The sequence below is a fragment of the Ostrea edulis genome, chromosome 7 (genome assembly GCF_947568905.1).
Source record: "Ostrea edulis chromosome 7, xbOstEdul1.1, whole genome shotgun sequence".
NCBI classification, from domain to species: Eukaryota; Metazoa; Mollusca; class Bivalvia; order Ostreida; family Ostreidae; genus Ostrea; species Ostrea edulis.
This window is the reverse complement of record NC_079170.1, coordinates 620001-640000: the sequence shown is the minus strand read 5'-3', so window position 1 is coordinate 640000 and position 20000 is coordinate 620001. Positions and strand designations below refer to the sequence as shown.

Sequence of the window (20000 nt, the reverse complement as noted above, 5' to 3'; positions counted from 1 at the left end):
TTCAGTGATGGTTTTTCAAACGAACTATGCTCATCAACCAAATGTCCTTAAAATTTGTGGAGTGCAGAGCCACTTTCAGGCGAGACAGTAGTGTGGTTCATTTTAGTGGACATGATTTTAGACGAGATGTGCTTTGTGAAACTTGAAACATTGTTCATTCATCATAGTGTAATGAGAACTGTTGTGGTCCATCATTCTATGCTTTAGTGAAGTAATGGAGATAATGTGAAGTACATGTGTAAATGCTCATATTCTGCACAACATATTTTTCAGTGACATTATTTCTTTGAGACCAAGCTCTGGACAGTTGATAGCCATTTATGTGTAGGACTTTATTTATTTTTCTGTGTGTGCAATAGCAACTACCACTTGCAGTAAACCCAAACAAAGTGGAGAAATAATTTGTTGAGTTCAGAGATTACAATTTTTATTGTGTTATTTTGATGAGAAGATAGTATTAATAAGGTACAATGGTACATTGTATCTTATTGAAAAGCTTATTTAAGAGTTATCAGTAGAATTAGACTGCATGACAATTATTAGAATGGGAAACCTAGATGAAGTCAAAAGAAACTATACTGTATTTTACAGACTGTCCTGGAAATATCATGCAATAAATAATGTCTCCAGTGTTATTTAGAAGTATACTTCCTTATTATTTCATTATGCATGCAACTGATAAAGTTGTCTAAACTTAAAAGTTTGAAATCTTTACTGTGAAGTTGAGAAGCTAAATCTTGCATCATGTTTTCCACAAGTTATAAGTTTTATATTTCAATTTAAAAATTAGTCAATTTTTATACAATGAAAATCACTGGGAATTTTTTTTAAGTCCAATTATAATACAAAATTAATACATATAAAATCAAAGATTTGGATTAAAAATGACTAAGTTAAAAAAAATACAATTATAATACAGTGAAAAATCACTGAAATTTTTTAAGTCCAATTATAATACAAAATTAATACATATAAATTCAAAGATTTGGATTAAAAATGACTAAGTTTTTAAAAAAATACAATTTTAATACAGTGAAAATGACTAAGTTTAATTTTGATACAAAAATAATATGCTAGAAAAAAAACTAAGTCCCTATAAATACAAAAATAATATATTGAAAATAATCTAAGTCCAAAATGATACAAAAACAATACCCTTTAAAAAATCAAAGTCAGAATTTAATATAAAAATGAGTTACCCATTTTTTTTGTGATACAAAAATAATATATTTTTTTTGTATTATTTCAAAAAAGTACAAAAATGACTGTATTAATAATATATTAAAAATATACTTTTATGTATTATTTTTCCATATGGGCGGACAAGCTCAAATCTATGGCATTTAGTGACAAAGTTACCTTGACCTTTGACCTCAAAATAAACAGGAACCTTCTTCTTTTGGATGTGATCATGTTATGTAAGTCTCACAAAGATGCACCAAAAAGTATGAAAGTTAAAGACCGGACAAGCTAATTGTGGATGCCACCCGCCCGACTGGACACCCATCCTTCGCTAATTTAAAAGCCAAGATTTGCTACGCAACTTGGCTAATAAATCAAGTGCCATAGTCTTTTAGACAAAGAAACAGTAAACATATATTCACACACACAAAACTTCCACGGAAAGTCAACGGAAGATATATACAATTTCCAAATGATGTTTTAAACAGATTTCACTGACAATGTTCAATACGTTGTCCCCGGTATTATGCTATTTCATTGTGAAAAAAGATATGATTATAATCTACCAATTATAAAGTCTCCCAATTGAAGTACTGGCTGTATAATAGTGGGGTTTTTCTAAGTACTACTATTTTCCTCCCTAGACGAAATTCATGCCAATTTTAACTTAATTTTAAAAATCTAGATCACGAAGGCTTTGATTTGAAATTTTTCAAAAATTCCACCTTTTTTCCTTCAGTAAAACTGGTGTCACTTGACCTTGATCCTAGTTTTAAGGTCCCAACATCCTCTATCATTTTTGACGATCCCATATCTCTATCAGTCCCAGTTCTAAAGTTATACCAAACTTATGTTTAGGGCCAGAGGTCAAGGTCACTAAAGTTACTTGACCTTGGTACCAATTTGTAGACCCCATCAATCCTTTAATATTTCTAAAGATTCCATCTCTTTCTCAGACCTAGTGCTTAATTAATACCAAATTTATGATATAAGGTCAGAGGTCAAGGTCACTGGAATCACTTGACCTTGATACTGATTTGTAGATCTCATCATCCTTTCATCATTTCTGAAGACCCCATGTCTCTATCAGACCTGGTTCTTAATTGACAATACCAGTTTTATGTTTTAGGTCAAAGGTCAAGGTCACAGGAGTCACTTGACCTTGATACTAATTTGTAGGCCCTGTCATTCTCTATTCATTTCTGAAGATCCAAGGACTCTATTATATTTGTCAAGTTATATCTGTTGAATTTTGGAATTAACTTTTCCCCCATAGAGTTCTATGTTAAACCCCACCCCCATTTTATCCCCCTAAAATGTATCCTAACCCCCTTCAATCTGAAAACATAAACATTTCTGCACATCTAGATACATGTACATTGGGCTATCATACCCTTAAATATCTTTTACTTTCATCAACTGGTTATGGAGAACAGTGTTGGACAGTTTTAGGCGGGAGAAGGAAGCGGAAGAATAATAAAAACCGAGCAAAAACAATAAGTCTCCAAACGAATTTTAGGAGACTTAGAATATGAGAAACATTATCAGGGGTTCCACTGTATCAGGAATATATCACCTGATTGACTAATGTGACCTACAAATGAATAAGGTAATTCATTACATTATACTCACTGGGCCCACAGATTTCTGAAAGAAAAAAAATACAGTGACATTTCATATACAGTGTAATTAAAACCATGTCATTTTTTATCCTACATGTAGTTATTCATTGTAGTTTATCAATCATCAGCTGTATTTGTGACAGTACATGTAGTTATTCATTGTAGTTTAACAATCATCAGCTGTATTTGTGACAGTACATGTAGTTATTCATTGTAGTTTAACAATCATCAGCTGTATTTGTGACAGTACATGTAGTTATTCATTGTAGTTTATCATCAGCTGCATTTGTGACAGTACATGTAGTTATTCATTGTAGTTTAACAATCATCAGCTGTATTTGTGACAGTACATGTAGTTATTCATTGTAGTTTAACAATCATCAGCTGTATTTGTGACAGTACATGTAGTTTTTCATTGTAGTTTATCATCAGTTGTATTTGTGACAGTACATGTAGTTATTCATTGTAGTTTATCAATCATCAGCTGTATTTGTGAATTTGTATTCTTTACTAGTAACATTTTCTTTTGGATATTGAAAATTCATACCAAAACTAAATAAAATTTAATACATACGTTCATTACAGAACAATCACGAGAATATTTGCATTTTCCTTCATCTACACACCAGTAACATTGCTTGATACTTCCCTCTACACACTCTCCACATCTATAAAGGACAACATATCAAAATGATTCTTATTTCTGAAATGCTACTTTCACCCTGCAGGCAAGCAGTGTCAAATTCCATCAAAACCAGATATTTACAGTAAAGGGTAAATTTTCTGTCTTACCTATCAATGACGGAACAACGGTAAAACACTAATTCAGTTGATGCAAGCTGTCTATTGTTCAGCCAAATACTTAGAGTTTGATTTCCAATTGTATCTGGTGGAAACAAAAAAATGGATTTTATTTCTGCTGATTGAAAGTATGGTGTGCATTGAGAATAATAATAAGAGGTCTGTGGGCCTCGAGTAACCTTGGATACACAGAAATCACATTAATTAGAGTTTACAGAACCATCTGTTGACAACATGGAGGGATGTGGACGACTCTCAAATCTACTTTGTAATACAACCAATGGAAGGATGAAATGATTACTTTTCAAGATTAGAAGCGTGTATAGCAGATTTTAGTTCATGGATGGCTACAAAATTGTTGAAACTGAACCAGGACAAATCGGAGCTGATCATTTTCTCTTCAAAACATAATGTAGCAAAATTTTCATTACACCATCTTAAAGTTGGAGAAAACAATATATCTGCTGCATCGTGTGTCAAAAATCTTGGTGTGCTCATCGATCCTTCTCTCATTTTTTAGAACCATGTGTCAACTATTGTGAAAGCATGCCACTTTCATATCATTTAGCAATATTGGTTGAATTCACCATTTCATAACTACAGAAGCGTGCAAGACTCATGTCAATGCACTCGTTACATCAAAACTTGATTATGCGAACTCTCTTCTTTTTGCAATCAACAAGGCTACCTTGTACCGCTTAGAGAAGGTACACAACGCTGCAGCCAGGCTTGTGTCGAGGACAAGAACACGGGATGATATTTCCCTAGTCTTAGCGCAGTTGCATTGGCTTCCAGTGCAGTATCGTCCACAATACAAAATCTTGGTGTTTCTGCGCACTGAAGGGATGTGTTCCCAAATATCTACAAGAACTCGATCATTGACGTGTATTCCCCATATCGACAACTAAGATCTAAAATATCACCGAGACTCAATGTGCCAAAATATTTGTACAAAGTCTTTTGGAGAATGCACGTTTAGTTGGGCAGTGTGTGGAATGACCTTCCGCAACATATAAAAGCTGCCAAAAACATTAATGTTTTTAAAAATCTGTTAAAAACCCACTTTGTTAAAATTGCTCTCCCTGATTTTTAAGCTTCTTACACAGTACAAGTTTTTATCAATGACCATTTAGAAGCAAATTCCTAAATTTTCTTAATGTTTTATTTTGTTTATTTCTAATACTTTGCATAGTGTTCGACATTAAAAAAAAAAAAAAAAAAAAAAAATTAATTAAGCTATTGATCTTAGGCCAATTTTAATTCATCTTAATTAGTAGATTAACATTCAGGGTCACCAAAAAGAATGGAGAGGGTAGGAGGATTTTACTTTTAACTTTTATTTTCTGAGAAAAATATTAATGACAAACGAGTTTTTGTCAACAGAAGTGCATCGAATGATCATTAAATGTCAGATGCATGGGTATCAATCTATGCTTATTTCACAGGTGAATTCCAGGTTATAAGCTTCAATTTCAAACTCGGAATGATACCAAACTTCTTCCAAGATTTACACCTGTAAGAATGCGAGAAATTAAGACAAGAGGCCCATGGGCCACATCGCTCACCTGAGTCACCTTGGCCCATATCTGAAGACTTTCCATATATATTTGCATGTAAAACCTTGGTCCCTATTATGGCCCAAACTACCCTTTGCAAACTTGAACCTACACTATGTCAGAAGGCTTTCATGTAAATGTCAACTTCTTTAGCCCAATGGTTCTTTTAAAGCTTTTTTCTATATTTGTATGTAAAACTTTGACACCCCCCCCCCCCCCCACTTGTGGCCCCATCCTACCCCCCGGGGACCATGATTTGAACAAACTTGAATCTGCACTATGTCAGAAAGTTTTCTTGTAAATATCAGCTTTTCTGACTCAGTGGTTATTGAGAAAAAGATTTTAACTATATATTTGTATGTAAAACTTTGATCCCCCTTGAGGCCCCATCCTACTCCCGGAGCCCATGATTTGAAGAAACTTGAATCTGCACTATGTCAGAAAGTTTTCATGTAAAAATCAGCTTTTCTGGCTCAGTGGTTCTTGAGAAGAAGATTTTTCCTATATATTTGTATGTAAAACTTTGATCCCCTATTGTGGCCCCATCCAACCCCCGGAGCCCATGATTTGAACAAACTTGAATCTGCATTATGTCAGGAAGCTTTTCATGTAAATCTCAGCTTTTCTGGCTTAGTGGTTCTTGAGAAGAAGATTTTTAAAGTTTTTCCCTATATATTTGTGTGTAAAACTTTGATCCCCCCCTTGGGGCCCGATCTTATCCCGGGGGCCATGATTTGAACAAACTTGAATCTGCACTATGTCAGGAAGCTTTCATGTAAATCTCAGCTTTTCTGGCTTAGTGGTTCTTGAGAAGATCTTTAAAGTTTTTCCCTATATATTTATGTGCAAAACTTTGATCCCCCCTTAGGGGCCCATCCTCTCCCCAGGGGCCATGATTTGAACAAACTTGAATCTGCACTATGTCAGGAAGTTTTCATGTAAAAATCAGCTTTTCTGACTCAGTGGTTCTTGAGAAGAATATTTTTAAAGATTTTTCCTATATATTTGTGTGTAAAACTTTGATCCCCTATTGTGGCCCCATCCAATCCCCGGGGCCCATGATTTGAATAAACTTGAATCTGCATTATGTCAGGAAGCTTTCATGTAAATCTCAGCTTTTCTGGCTTAGTGGTTCTTGAGAAGAAGATTTTTAAAGTTTTTCCCTATATATTTGTGTGTAAAACTTTGATCCCCCCCTTGGGGCCCCCATTTTTCCCCGGGGGCTATGATTTGAACAAACTTGAATCTGCACTATGTCAGAAAGTTTTCATGTAAAAATCAGTTTTTCTGGCTTAGTGGTTCTTGAGAAGAAGATTTTTAAAGATTTTTCCTATATATTTGTATGTAAAACATTGATCCCCTATTGTGGCCCCATCCAACTCCAGGGGGCCATGATTTGAACAAACTTGAATCTGCATTATGTCAGGAAACTTTCATGTAAATCTCAGCTTTTCTGGCTTAGTGGTTCTTGAGAAGAAGATTTTTAAAGTTTTTCCCTATATATTTGTGTGTAAAACTTTGATCCCCCATTGTGGCCCCATCCTACCACCGGGGGGCCATGATTTGAACAAACTTGAATCTGCAATATGTCAGGAAGTTTTCAGGTAAATTTCAGCTCTTCTGGCCCAGTGGTTCTTGAGAAGAAGATTTTTAAATGACCCCACCCTATTTTTGCATTTTTGTGATTATCTCCCCTTTGAAAGGGACATGGCCCTTCATTTGAACAAACTTGAAAGCCCTTTACCCAAGGATGCTTTTGGCCAAGTTAGGTTGAAATTGGCCCAGTGGTTCTGGAAAAGAAGTCGAAAATGTGAAAAGTTTACAGACAGACGGACAGACAGACAGACGGACACCAGACAAAATGTGATCAGAATAGCTCACTTGAACCTTCGGTTCAGGTGAGCTAAAAACCATAGATCTATTTTCTTCACATGGCTTTTTATATTGCTATGCTGGAAATGTAAACAAGAAGTGTAAATACCAGAGTCAGACATGAAAATTTTCCAGAAATCACAAGTTTCACAACATAAAAAAAAATTGGGGCAGGCCGATTTTTGAGGGGAAGGCGGGGATGATAATCTATCAATTAAGTTGAATTGGCCTTTATTATAGTTTTTATTTTGGTAATTTTACAGATATAAAGATCTTATATGCCATACTGTCATTTAATTGTGTTTTATTGTTTAATTCCTCTTCTTACGTCATCTCAGTATTTTGCCATCTGTTAAATAGCCACCCCAAATACTGCCATTGAAATGTGTAGAACAGATTTCCATACAATATATATATGCCAAAAAATAATTATAATGACAACTCACATAATCACCCTCTACCATCTGTTTCAAGTACAATTGCTCAAATTACCTTTATACAGCCCCCTCCCCCACTACCAATGCCCCCTCCCTCACTACCAATGCCAACACATCGTACTGTGTAGTGAATCGTAATGATCTTAAATTCAAATGTGTGTCATGAAAACAGGCGAATATAAGTAATTGCAATAACGGTGCTGGCATGAAACTAAACTTTCATACTTACAACTTTTGGAAGATCTTGAGGGGGTAATATCAATTGTACACTGCACATGGTCAGAGCTATCATTTGAAGGTAGATTTTTATCATTCAATTTACAAGTCCTTCCTTCTGAATCCTCTTGTTGTGGTTCAAAGTACACATTCTTGTAAATTATCTGCAAATGGAAGTTGTTTGTTCATAAATATTATTTATCAAGTGAATTGATCATTATTCTTTTGCTTAATGGCAGAGGGCAAATTCAAAGGGGCAATAATGCTTCTCTCCATGGCAGTGCAAAAACAAGAGGTACTGTGAGCAATGCTCACTAAGAATACCCCCCGCTTACCCCAATCTCCCAAAGGGTGTTGGTAATAGGTATAAACTGCCTCTTTTCTGAGTGTAAAAAACAAATGGCATGACAAACCGAACCATATTGCTACTTCAATGTCCAGTGCGCTTGACCTTTGATCTTTTGACCCCAAAATCAATAGGGAACATCTTCATCCCATGGGTAGTCCATATGTATGATATGGTGACTGTAGGTGGAAAGGATAACGCTTTAGAGCCCGAAAACCATATTGCTACTTCGATGTCCAGTGCGCGTCACCTTTGACCTTTTGACCCCAAAATCGATAGGGAACATCTTCATCCCATGGGTAGTCCATATATATGATATGGACCCCTCTGAAAATAAATCCCACTTTTTTGCTTAATTGAAGGATATCCCTGGAAGTCCTGGGACTTCCTTGTGAAGTCCCACTTCTCCCATGTCCTAATGCAGTGGGATAATACAGGACTTCATGTTTCTGCATTTGTCCTGGAATATCCCACTTACATCAAGAGTGACTTTGCAAGAATTTCTAGGACATATTTATTACCTAAATGTCTTACAAAGTCCCACTCTCATAGCAGCAGGTTTTTCTAGGACATTCTTGTGTTTTTCAGGACTTTATTATAAAATGAAGACGAAAACATCATCCCAGAAATTCCCTAAAAATCTCATACTTGATACATTCAAGATAATGCAAGACTTTACATTGCTTTCCAGGACTTCGTATTAAAAGTATGCAAAGAGAGAAGTCTTGCAATTACCCTCAAAATCTTACAACCAGTGAAGTCAGATTATAAAGGACTTTAATGAGGGTTACAGGACTTTTAGATATTAATTGTTACAAAATTAAATCCTTGTCATAATCAAAGAAAAGATTTTACATTTTCTGGATTACCTTGACATGTCATTGCTACATAGTTCAGGCTTAAAAAAACCTATAAGAACAGTGAATGATTCGTGGATAAGAACATTTATGTATACAACAACAATCATGTCATAATAAGTTGTAATAGAAAAGACTATATTTCATCAAAAGTAGACTTGAAAAATGTTGGCTATGAGAACACTTCTTATAAATTTATAATGACAACAATCTGAACTTGAATAAAAATCACTTTACTGTCAAATGTGCTATTGAAATCCTCAATGTCACTTGAAAGACTACCATAATTTGAGTTTTGAGATGCTTCATCACAGGAGTTCAATCGGGTTTGTCATGTTTTTTTTTAGGTTAGAATATTGTCCAGTGTATTATTAAGATCATTTTGATAACAGATTTCCAGTTCCTGGGCTACCTTCTTCAAAATAAAGAAGATCCCTTTTTGTGAAAGAATGTTCAAAAATTCATCAGATTCTGTGGTAGGCTTTTCCATTTCCAGAGATGACACAGTGGCATTAATGTTCGAAACTGAACTTAAAAAAATGTCTGTATCAAAAGGATTGCAATTCAGGCTCAAGTGAGGATAAGTTAAAAGGATTTTCCAATGTCACGGTCGTATCACTTGAAGTACCAATGGCATATCAACTTTTGGATGTCACCACTGAAGATTGCAGTTGATGTTTTAATATTTAGTACATTTAGGAATTCGCATGTTTACATCTTTCTTGCACAGCATGTACCTTTTGGGTTCTCAATCTCCTGCAATAATAATTAATTACAAATTATTAATGAAGAAACTTAATTTTCAAGACACTGATTAAAAATTTAATATTTAGAAAAGTTTCTTTGACACATCAATGTTTTGAGGTGCAAATAGCAATAAATTATCACTGATGGATACAATCAGCTTGTCATGCTAAATTTTGTAACCGTACTGTCCGTAGTTATTTTACGAAGCAGTAATACTTACAGAACAAGGTCAACTGATCGAAACAGAATCATAATGATGGATATCCATGATACAATGTTCTGGTGATTATACCCTTTCCATCTAGATCGAACCAGTCAATGGTTTACGTTAAAAAAAAAAGAGTAGTTTGTTTTGATATGTTAAGCTGTAAATAGAATGATTGTATCGAGGAATTTCGAGTGGTCCAGCGATCAAGCGTGTATTTTTCCAATGCATGTAATCATTTACAAACGTAAACAAAATAAGCATATGGTACTTACAGAGTGTCATCCGTTACCCCGTAGTCCTTTTTCATTCCGATGTTATTGATTTCCATTCACAAATCTTTAAATCATAAATGACTTCTTTGAAAGTTGTAACTTCCGGTGATGTCGTTTCGGTCAACTTGGACAATGTACGAAGCTTGTCGTGTTTTTTTCTTCTCCCCGTTCTAATTCGATATAAGATATATCATGTATAAAATATATCATATGTATATATATGAAGTCTTATACACTGGGTTTCCACTGGTCGATTGTATAACTTTTTACTGATCGTCTTTTGGTTACGTGTTGACCTGGGGACGAGTCAGTCAGTGTACGACCTGACGTTCATGCAAGTGATCAAAGCGCTTTTTTTTCAATGTTCCTTTCTGGGCGCGAAGTCAGGGAAATATTCGCAAGGATGGAGAACATTCAACAGAATCAGTATGCAATCAAGCATGGAATGGATTCCAGATAGGAATATAGGATTCACCTTACACTCAGAAACTGGGGGATAGGCCTAGTTGTTCAAAATACACGGCGTTGCTGGTTAGTATTTTTACTTTTGGTTTGTAATAATTCGTCTTTTTTGGTAGTCTAGTGGAATTGTCACACCTTAACAAATTATCATCCTGTTTCCAATATTTTTATCTAGTACATGCATGTTCTCTTTCATTGTAGCATGGACTTGAAGAGATAGTTATGAATTTAGAATATCATCAAGTGACTTAAAATTAATAAGGCACTGTTTTCAGTGGATGAACCGACATCATGCAGTGTGACAGGAAAACGCCCGTGAGACCAAAGATGGCTTAGATAAAAGGGAAGACGATGCAGAAGGTGCATATATACAAGTTCAAGACATAGATATTTTAAATTTTGCATGATGTTCATTTACAAAACCTGTTATGCAACCTCTCAAATAATTCATTATGCTATCTTTTAAGCCACTGTACCAGAGAAAAATCCAGAGATGGCCCTCAAAGAAGTTAGAAACAAGATGAGAGACCGTCTCAAGTTGTTTAGGTCTGGAGCCACCTTCCCCCACCCACGAGTCGAAGAAATAGATCTTTGAACCAGGTTACCCGTGACATCAAGATAAACAAAATTCAACTTCAGGGACAATTTGATAATACCTGTTTAATCTCGGATTTTTTTTTTAGCTCACCTGGGCCGAAGGTTCAAGTGAGCTTTTCTGATCAAAATTTGTTCGTTGTCTGTCGTCGGCGAAAACTTTTCACATTTTCATCTTCTCCAGAACCACTGGGTCAATTTCAACCAAACTAAGTGACACAAAGCACCCTTGGGTGAAAGGCTTTCAAGTTTGTTCAAATGAAGGGCCATGCCCCTTGAAAGGGGAGATAATCGCAAGAACCACTGGGACAGAGAAGCTGAAATTTACATGAAAGCCTCCTGACATAGTACAGATTCAAGTTTGTTAAAACCAATGACCGGGGGGGGGGGGGGTCTCAATAGGGGATCAAAGTTTTACTTACAAATATACAGGGAAAATCTTTATGAAAATTGTCTTCTCAAGAAACACTTGGCGAGAAAAGCTGAGATTTACATGAAAGCTTCCCGACATAGTGTAGACTCAAGTTTGTAAAATTCACAGGGTTGTCACTAACGCAAGAATAGGATCACAGAAATTGCATTGGGGTTTGTCTGATATGGCGAGTCCCGCAGACGTGTCTCGGACTCTGAGTAAAAATCATAATTTTACTTAGAAGCCCTGATTTGTGTATTAATTAAAACTCATAGGAAAAAATCTAGGTAAAACGTTACGCTCTAATGTGAACCGAGATGATACCACCGAGTTCACAGTGTCCCAATCCAACTTGTTTGTTTAGTGCAGTCAATTAGGTGCAAATTAGAATATAATATTGAAATTTAGATACAAAGTAAAAAACATTTTGCCACTCACAGGCAGTTATTTATATATGTTTCTTTTTCTTTTTTTTACAAATCAGGATCTATATTTAATTATTAAATGTTTGTCTTCCGGTAGCCATTTTTATTGGAATTGAAAGTAGCGTAGTTTGTAAACTTTGGTAGATTTTACATCATTTTACAAACAAAATTAGTACGCATCTATTTTATCACAATAAGGTCAAAAAAAAAAAATATGTGTGTTTACGGTACCCCGACCGACCCTAATTTTAGGCCCCGACCCTAAACATTTTTATTTGAAAATCGGAGAGAAAAAAATAAAAATCCGGAATTTCCGCTCCGTCCGCATTCGGTTTTGTCTATTATCATTTTAAACCAAAACAAACATGGCGGCTGCCGAGACAAGTTGTCATCGTTCCAGTGTACTGTCTCTTTCATTCAATACATGTTTATATCGCCAAGAAAAGAAAAGTGTAATTGCACCATTCAGGGACAGTACCACATTCATTGACATATTTGATCAATATCACGATTACAATTTAAAGAATAACGAATTCACTGTGAAAGCAAAGGGTGAAACCGTAATCGCCCCTGCACTCACGGTAGGCGAAGTTGTTAATCTTTTTAATATTAGGGAATTCACATTCACATGTGAGGGCCAAACCAGCCCGGTTGAGGAGCTCACTGTCTGCGTTCAAAATGCTGCTGAAAAGGCAAACAAACAAGCAATAAATGCTTTCCAGCTGATGATGTCAGGAGGGTCAAGACGTTTTCCTGATAAGAAAACAAAAAGGTAACATACATTCAAATTCAATATTAGCTTCAGTCCAGTATCTTTCAGGGTAGGATACATGACAACATCTCATAAATGTTGTCTGACCCAGTATCCTGCCTCTCTCTCAACCTGGCCCAATAAATTCAGATGAGATATAAATTACTTTACACAAGATCAGCTTTTAACAGAAAGATTTGTTAGTACCTATTTTTTTAATTGTGAATTCAATAGTGTTTGGTACTAAGTTGTTGTTTTATACCCTTAAAAATAGACTTATAAATGATAAAAAATAGTGATATTGACAACATATTCTTTTTTCATTGAAATGGAAAAAAAACATATTTTTCAATACACATGCTTCTTCTAAATCTGGACATATACATGTAGTTGCACACTAGAAATTAAAATGGAAACAATTCAACAAGGAATTTAATGCATTGGTACATCTATAGGGTGATACAAGAAACATCTGATGTGGTATAAAAACTAACTAAACATTGGGGAATTATAGTAAGTATTGTCTCTGCATGCATCTACAGTAGGAATGTGATAAGCTAAACATTAAATACATGAAATAAATAAATATAGGCCTACTGTATGAAGAAGGGAAAGAAAAAAAAAAAAAAAAAAAAAAAAAAAAAAAAAAAAAAAAAAAAAAAAAAATCATCAAAAATCGACCTACCGACCCTAATTTTTTTCAGCAGGGTACAGTAAACACACATATTTTTTTTTTTTGGCCTAATTATTTAATTAAAATTTTGTTTAATACTGAATAGGGTTGTAACGATGATAGAGGATTCGGGGAAGTAATTCTGTTTGCAATGGGCAATTAGTTGTATGAGACAGAGTCGTGAATGATTACTTTTAATTTCATGTGTACAAAGTGATCACTGTTATGCATGGGCTTGGCGAAAATTAACTGATTTTTGCCATTTGTTGAAGATGAAAGTGAACAGAGGTACGACATTAGCTTGTGTTCACTCGGTATAAATAAAGGTGTAGGAAAAATCTAAATGACTCTTTAATTCAACTTTCATGGGACTCGTCAAATTTTCATGGGACTCAAGCTGCTTACAAACCATGATACCGGGACTCGTCTTCAATATTTTCTAGTGACAACCCTGAATCGTGGCCCCCAAGGGTAGGTTTTGGCCACATTATAGGGACAAAAGTTTTACATACAAGTATATGGGAAATCTTTAAATATGGACCAAGATGACTAAGGTGAGCGATGTGGCCCATGGACCTCTTGTTTAATTATTTGTTTACGTAAGAAATAGTGCTTTTTAGCTCGCCCCAGCCATAATTTAAATGAACTTTTCAAAGTACTTGCTTTGGAAGTTCATATAAGTATTGCTGAAATTTATGTATATGTATGTTAAATAAATTTTATTATCAGATTATCATTTTGATTCATAATTTCATTCTTAATTGCCACTTTTACAGAAAAGATATCACATATCCTGGATCTCGAGTTTTATTCCACAGTAGGGTAAGACCAAAACAGGTTAGTAGGATAAATTGGGACTTTCCAGGAGTCCTGCATCAACTCAAAAAGCAGGATTTTTAGGGAGATCCAATAAAATCCTGCAAAATCCCAGTCCTGTCTACTGGGACTTTCCAAGACATGTCCAGAATAATCCCACTTTCTCCCCTTTCAGATTGCAGGATTAAGTGAGACTTTGCAGGACTATAAAAGGCAAATTTAAGTGTTCAAATTATCCTTAAAAGTCCTGAAATGTCCCACTGCCAATACCGTCCCTCTAATTCCTTGTCAATCTCAGTTTAAAAAAAGCAGGACTTTTCAGGACAATCCTGATAAATCCTGGGATTTTGTCTTGGGACTTCCTGGGATATCCTGCTGTATTTTCAATGGGGGTGACACGGTAGGTGGAAAGGATAATGCTTTAGAGTCCGGAAACCATTGCGTCTACAGACGGACGGACAGACAGACGGACAACCCGATTCCAGTATACCCCCCCCCCCCCAACTTGTTGCGGGGGGTATAATAACTTTGGGGTTAACACTTTGAAGAATAGTGTAGTCTCACAGCACATTCATTGAATTTACAGTTGTGGCAATATTAAGGTTACCTGAATCCTGTAATGTTACAAACAAGAGGCCCATGGGCCTAGAATCGCTCTTCTGATACATTGTAGAACAGGCAAAAATTCTCACTAACCAAGATTCATCAATAACAAAGTTTGATGATGTTAAGTCAAATAGTACCTGAAAATTTAAATATAACTGTCCAAAAGTAGGTCACGGTGGCCTTCTTTTGGTCGACACACTGAAGACTCAAGATGCATCAACTGACAATTCAAATTGTATTCAAATATAGCCGTCAAATTCCAAAAGAAGGCCACAGTGACCCACTTTTTGGTCGACACACTCCAAAGCCTCAAGATGCATCAACTGACAAAGTTTGATAATTGAAGTCAAATAGTATCTGAAATATTCAGATATAAACGTCAAATTCCAAAAGTAGGTCACAGTGACCTACTTTTTGGTCGACACACTCTGAAGACTCAAGACCCATCAACTGACAAAGTTTGATGATTGTAAGTCAAATAGTATCTTAAATATTCAAATATAGCCGTCAAAATCCAAAAATAGAGAACTTCGAGAGATCGAACGTTCAAGAGATTGACAGTAAATTTGCTTTGTTATATAAAGAAAAAAATCGGGACCATGATTTCACTTCGAGAGATTGAACTTTGAGCCATCGAGAGTCACCCAAACAAAAAAGAAATCTAACAAAATACTTTCAAAATATATTCAAAATACTATGAAAACACACATTAATATTTTCTTTGTATGTTTTGAAAGTGTTGCATTTAACAATACATCAATGCAACACTTTTTAGGATGGGGAAGGCATGGTATTTTGTTTGTGTTTCATTACAATGTTAGTGAATCGGGTGACCTAATATATCTACTCTTGTCTTGCAATTTATAAATGTAATCAAATGAGATAACAAATTTAACTATCTTCATATTCTAAATGAACAAGCGTTCTGAGAGTATTGCATAAGCTATACATGTCCCCTACTGGCGCCCCCATTAATTGACGGATGTAATATTCAGGAGAATGTACTTCTGATGTTGTTTGACCTTGAACTGTGACCTAAAACATTGGTACCAAGGCACCATGTTTACCAGTATCAAATTAATTTGATATTCCACTGTTCAGACAGTTGATGAGTGTAGTTTTTGATCAGGGATGAAACATATAGTCTTAATCAAAACTATCATTTTTAATTTCACTACATAAGGCTAATTCAACTTAATTAGAAGATTATCATCCAGCGTCAGAAAAAATATGGGACGGGTGGAGCATTTCATTTTGTAATTTTTATTTCCTGAGAGAAAAAAATTAATGACAAAAGACATCATACAAAGTGTTAATCAATTTAACATTCAAAGAATCCTTGGTAGAAGATATAAAACCAACATTCTGTGACTTCAACCATTCACTCATGTCACTGGGAAGCAGGTTTGTTTGAAATTGTAATTTTTGCGAAAATAAAAAAAATCGGGGCGGGCCCTTTTTGAGGGGTGCGCAGGTATGATAATCTACCACTTAATTTTTAAATTGGCCTAAATATGTAGCATATATTCTAAATGTCACACAGCAAATTTGAGTCTGATAACTCTATTAACAACCAAGAAAATTTGGTAATTTCAGTCTGATTCTTTAAATATTAAACAGACTGGACTCAGTCTAAAAACCAACTGACAGACGGGTGCACAAAAACAATATGAACCCTTTTTTCAAAGAGGAGCATAAAAATTAATTTGGGAGAAAACATTACAAGAGGATAAGCATGTGAATACAAAATTGTAACACATCGTTCTCTTTAAGAATTTTGTATTAAATCAAAAGTGTTATAAAATTTGATTGATATCAAAGTGCTGATTTACCAATTGGTTAACATTGTCAAGATTCACTCCATGTGATTTCTCTTTCAATTTCAGTTGTAAACATTGATTCCTCACAGATGGCAGCCAGTGGTTCATTTTACTGTCACATTCACTCTTCTCAACACATCTGGAAAAAAAAACCATGATGAAAATTAAACACGGCCCTGAGAAGTGGGTCAATCTAGTGATTATTAGTGATGGGAAGATGATCAATTCATTGAATTAAAAGTTGATTGATTTAGTATTTCTGATTCCATTAGCATTATAATATTCTGAAACTGACAGTCACAGTTAAATCCGTGATAAAAAGCATGGCCAAAAGTATAGAACACATCCATGTTCATCATTAATAGTCATAGGAGACGATTTACAAAAACAATTTTTAACATATGTAAAGAAGTCATTCAGAAAAAATCGTTAGGTAACAGACGCTACAGACCATCAAATGTTGCTGTGGTGTGAAGTATCAAAATAGTAAGATGACTTAGGCCAAAATAAAAAATATGTTTGTTTCCAGTCGCCCGACCGACCCTAAATATATCCACTGACCGTATATTTTTTTCTTCAATTTTCCGATTTCAATTTATCGATGTACGAACTATTACCCAAAATAATTTTGGTACGAGTTAACAATACCGACGACAACAATGGCGGCACATCTATTAGAAGCTGCTTCGGTGTCGGCAATAAAGTTACCTAAATGCCAGTATCAGAACCCCAATTATATTATGACAACTGTCTTGCACAAATCGATATTAAGCGACCTATTCAAGGCGCAGATTTTAAGGTGGACAGTCGTGCGGACGTGAAGTGAGGGCTAGCACCAAACGAGACCCCGTTCGTAGTCGAAGGTTTTTATTCTTTATCTCACACTTGGATCCAGTAGCAGTTCCTGCGACATATGAAGAAAATTTAATGATCCTTCACTCTTTTCAACTCAAAACGCCCATGCACTGCGGGGAATTTTTAGGGTCTGTAGACAAGGATTTATCAATAACTTCTCAGGGGCCGATATTTGGCCCCATTCCCAATCGAAAGTAGGCTCAAATTTTCCTAATTTGCGGGTAAAACTTCCCAAAAATAAAATTTTGAAAAAATTGTGTTGTTTTTTAATCGCAAATCGTGCATTCTGTTTCCTGGAACTTCTTTGCATTGTTCACGTGTCTACTGCCTCTGTAGAGAGAGGCTTTTCCTCAATGAATATTATTTGCACTCCATGCATTAATAGACTTGTAAACACATATCTTTGGACAGTATTATTAGAATTTGCTGATGCGGTCTGACCATGTTAACACTGTGTTGTGTTTCTGTGAAAATTAAAGGTTATGTTAGAATTTAATATATTTTTCCAATTTCAGAAAATGTAGATTAAATTTTCCCAATAATGAAAAAATGGCGGTTCCCAAAATAGGCTGATAAATCCCTGGTAGAGTGCCGAAATTTGGCCCCATTCCTAATCATGGGCAATGCTGAAAAGTTGATGTTTTTTTCCAAAATGATGCCAAAATATTCCCAAATTGGATGGTTTGATGAGAATATACCATGAGGGGCCATCCAACCTCAGTGTCACTCTGTTGCAAAACATTTGTGACAGTTTTTTCTTTGCTAAAGACTGGAAATGAAAGCTTGTTTAAGCCAGCCACATTGATATTAAAATATCAAATGGTCAACTTTTTGCTTGTTTTTCTTATTCATTTGTATAAAACAAATTTCCCAATTTCAATCAAATATCGCTATTTTTCCCAAACTTGAAGGCCCTGGCCCCTGGATTCTTGGGGTCAAAAATCCCTTCACTGGTAACTTGTACAGAGTGTTCAAAGCCACGAATCATTTATTCAAAAACGAAATTAACTGAACGCTTATACTATGTTTATATATTACTTGTAGTATGTCAAAGCATGTCAGTAATTATAAAGAACTATTCGGTGGAAGTATAGGACTTCCACGAGAATATGTACATGTACAAAGTCACTCAAACCAAGTGCAAGGGTAGTCTTTAGCCTAATAAACATTGTATGAACTATATACTATACAATGCTTTTTGTCAAATGTATTGTGTTATTTAGTGGTTGAATATTGTGTTTTGGGTAGAAGTAGCTGACACATTGATTACAAACAAATGACAATGTTTATGAATTAAATAAACTATTTATCATAATCTGTACCACCTTTAAAAATGTGTACGGTTTCTGCTCCATATATGATGTCTGACAATTTTAATATGCTAAGATATTTATTGTAAATGTATATCAAAACTCAATCACATACTGTGCATATTGTCAATTAAACATTGTGCTCTGAACCAATTTTTTATCCATTAAACAACTTTAACTATCAAATTTTCATTGAAGGCACATATTTATTTGAAAAAAAAATATATTGAAAAAATAAAATAAAGCCTACCTACCGACCCTTTTTTGAAATCGGAGGCGACCTAAAACAAACATATTTTTTTTTTGGCCTTATCTCCCTTGCTTGATGACGTCAAAAGAGACCAGCCTGACGCAAATGTGTATTTGTTTATACTAACAACTGCAGGTTTTAGCCGTCAAAATGTTCAATGTGCTTACATTCAACTGTAATGTAGCAAGTCAGGTATTTCTATATACTTTTGTCTAAATGATCCAACGTTTAGAAAGACTTAGGTGTGAAATATACACCGAGAACACAGAACTCGAAGTTGTTTGACAATCATTTCACGCGATTACGGGGGTTGATGAGGATCAGTTTCGTTATTGTATTCACTCTACTTTGGCAAAAACTAATGGGTTTATGAAATTAAATCTTCGACCAGATGCAGTTCTAACTATTTTCGACTACAGACCAACGGCAAGCACGGCGAAGACGAGAAAATCCTGCAAATCGTTGACTGTATGACGGTAGCACAGATATTCATAGTTTAGTAGGCCAATATGAACATGATCTGATTTGTTTTGAAATGAAATTTGACTCTGAAATAGTCATATGAAGCTCTTCTGATCAGAATCTTTTTCTCTGAATATATAAGTAAATAAATTGAAGATCAATAGGTCCAACTTTAAATGTTGAAAGTTGCATTATCAGCATTCTTATGAGGAGTCTATGAAACAAAGTTGATAATTATGGAGAGAAAAGGTATTGTTAAAAACCGTCTCCTATGACCTTTAAAGATTTAATATTCAAGCAATTCAACTTTAACTTTCTAGGGCTGAAACAATTCACCGAAATATTGATACTGTTTAATATAAACGCTCGATTCAATGTTCGATTCATTGCTTCTATTTTCGATTTTATACGTTTATAGCAAACGGGTTCAGTAATATGCATCGGCTGT

The 20000-nt window shown here is 35.0% G+C and overlaps 1 protein-coding gene and 2 long non-coding RNA genes across 5 annotated transcripts in view; 1 reads left to right on the top strand and 2 right to left on the bottom strand.

Annotated features, from left to right (window-relative positions):
- LOC125665885 (uncharacterized) overlaps positions 1-635 on the top strand; it is a 2015-nt gene extending 1380 nt beyond the window's left edge. The window contains exon 3 of the long non-coding RNA XR_008796442.1: positions 1-635. This exon is cut by the window's left edge and continues 182 nt beyond it. This is a non-coding gene — a long non-coding RNA (uncharacterized LOC125665885).
- The window catches only part of LOC125655395 (plexin-A4-like), a 197262-nt gene that overhangs the window by 123722 nt on the left and 53540 nt on the right, over positions 1-20000 (bottom strand). For all 3 annotated transcript variants that reach the window (XM_056142959.1, XM_048885664.2, XM_048885665.2), the window contains exons 6-10: positions 16688-16814; positions 7700-7850; positions 3597-3690; positions 3379-3472; positions 2815-2829 (exon numbers count right to left, since the gene is read on the bottom strand). In XM_056142959.1, coding sequence (XP_055998934.1) covers positions 2815-2829; positions 3379-3472; positions 3597-3690; positions 7700-7850; positions 16688-16814 — 481 coding nt within the window. The remainder of the gene's footprint in view (positions 1-2814; positions 2830-3378; positions 3473-3596; positions 3691-7699; positions 7851-16687; positions 16815-20000) is intronic.
- LOC130047611 (uncharacterized) lies at positions 8954-10268 on the bottom strand. The gene is made up of 2 exons (XR_008796443.1): positions 10117-10268; positions 8954-9645 (listed from the first exon to the last, which is right to left on the bottom strand). It is a non-coding gene; the product is annotated as an uncharacterized LOC130047611 (long non-coding RNA).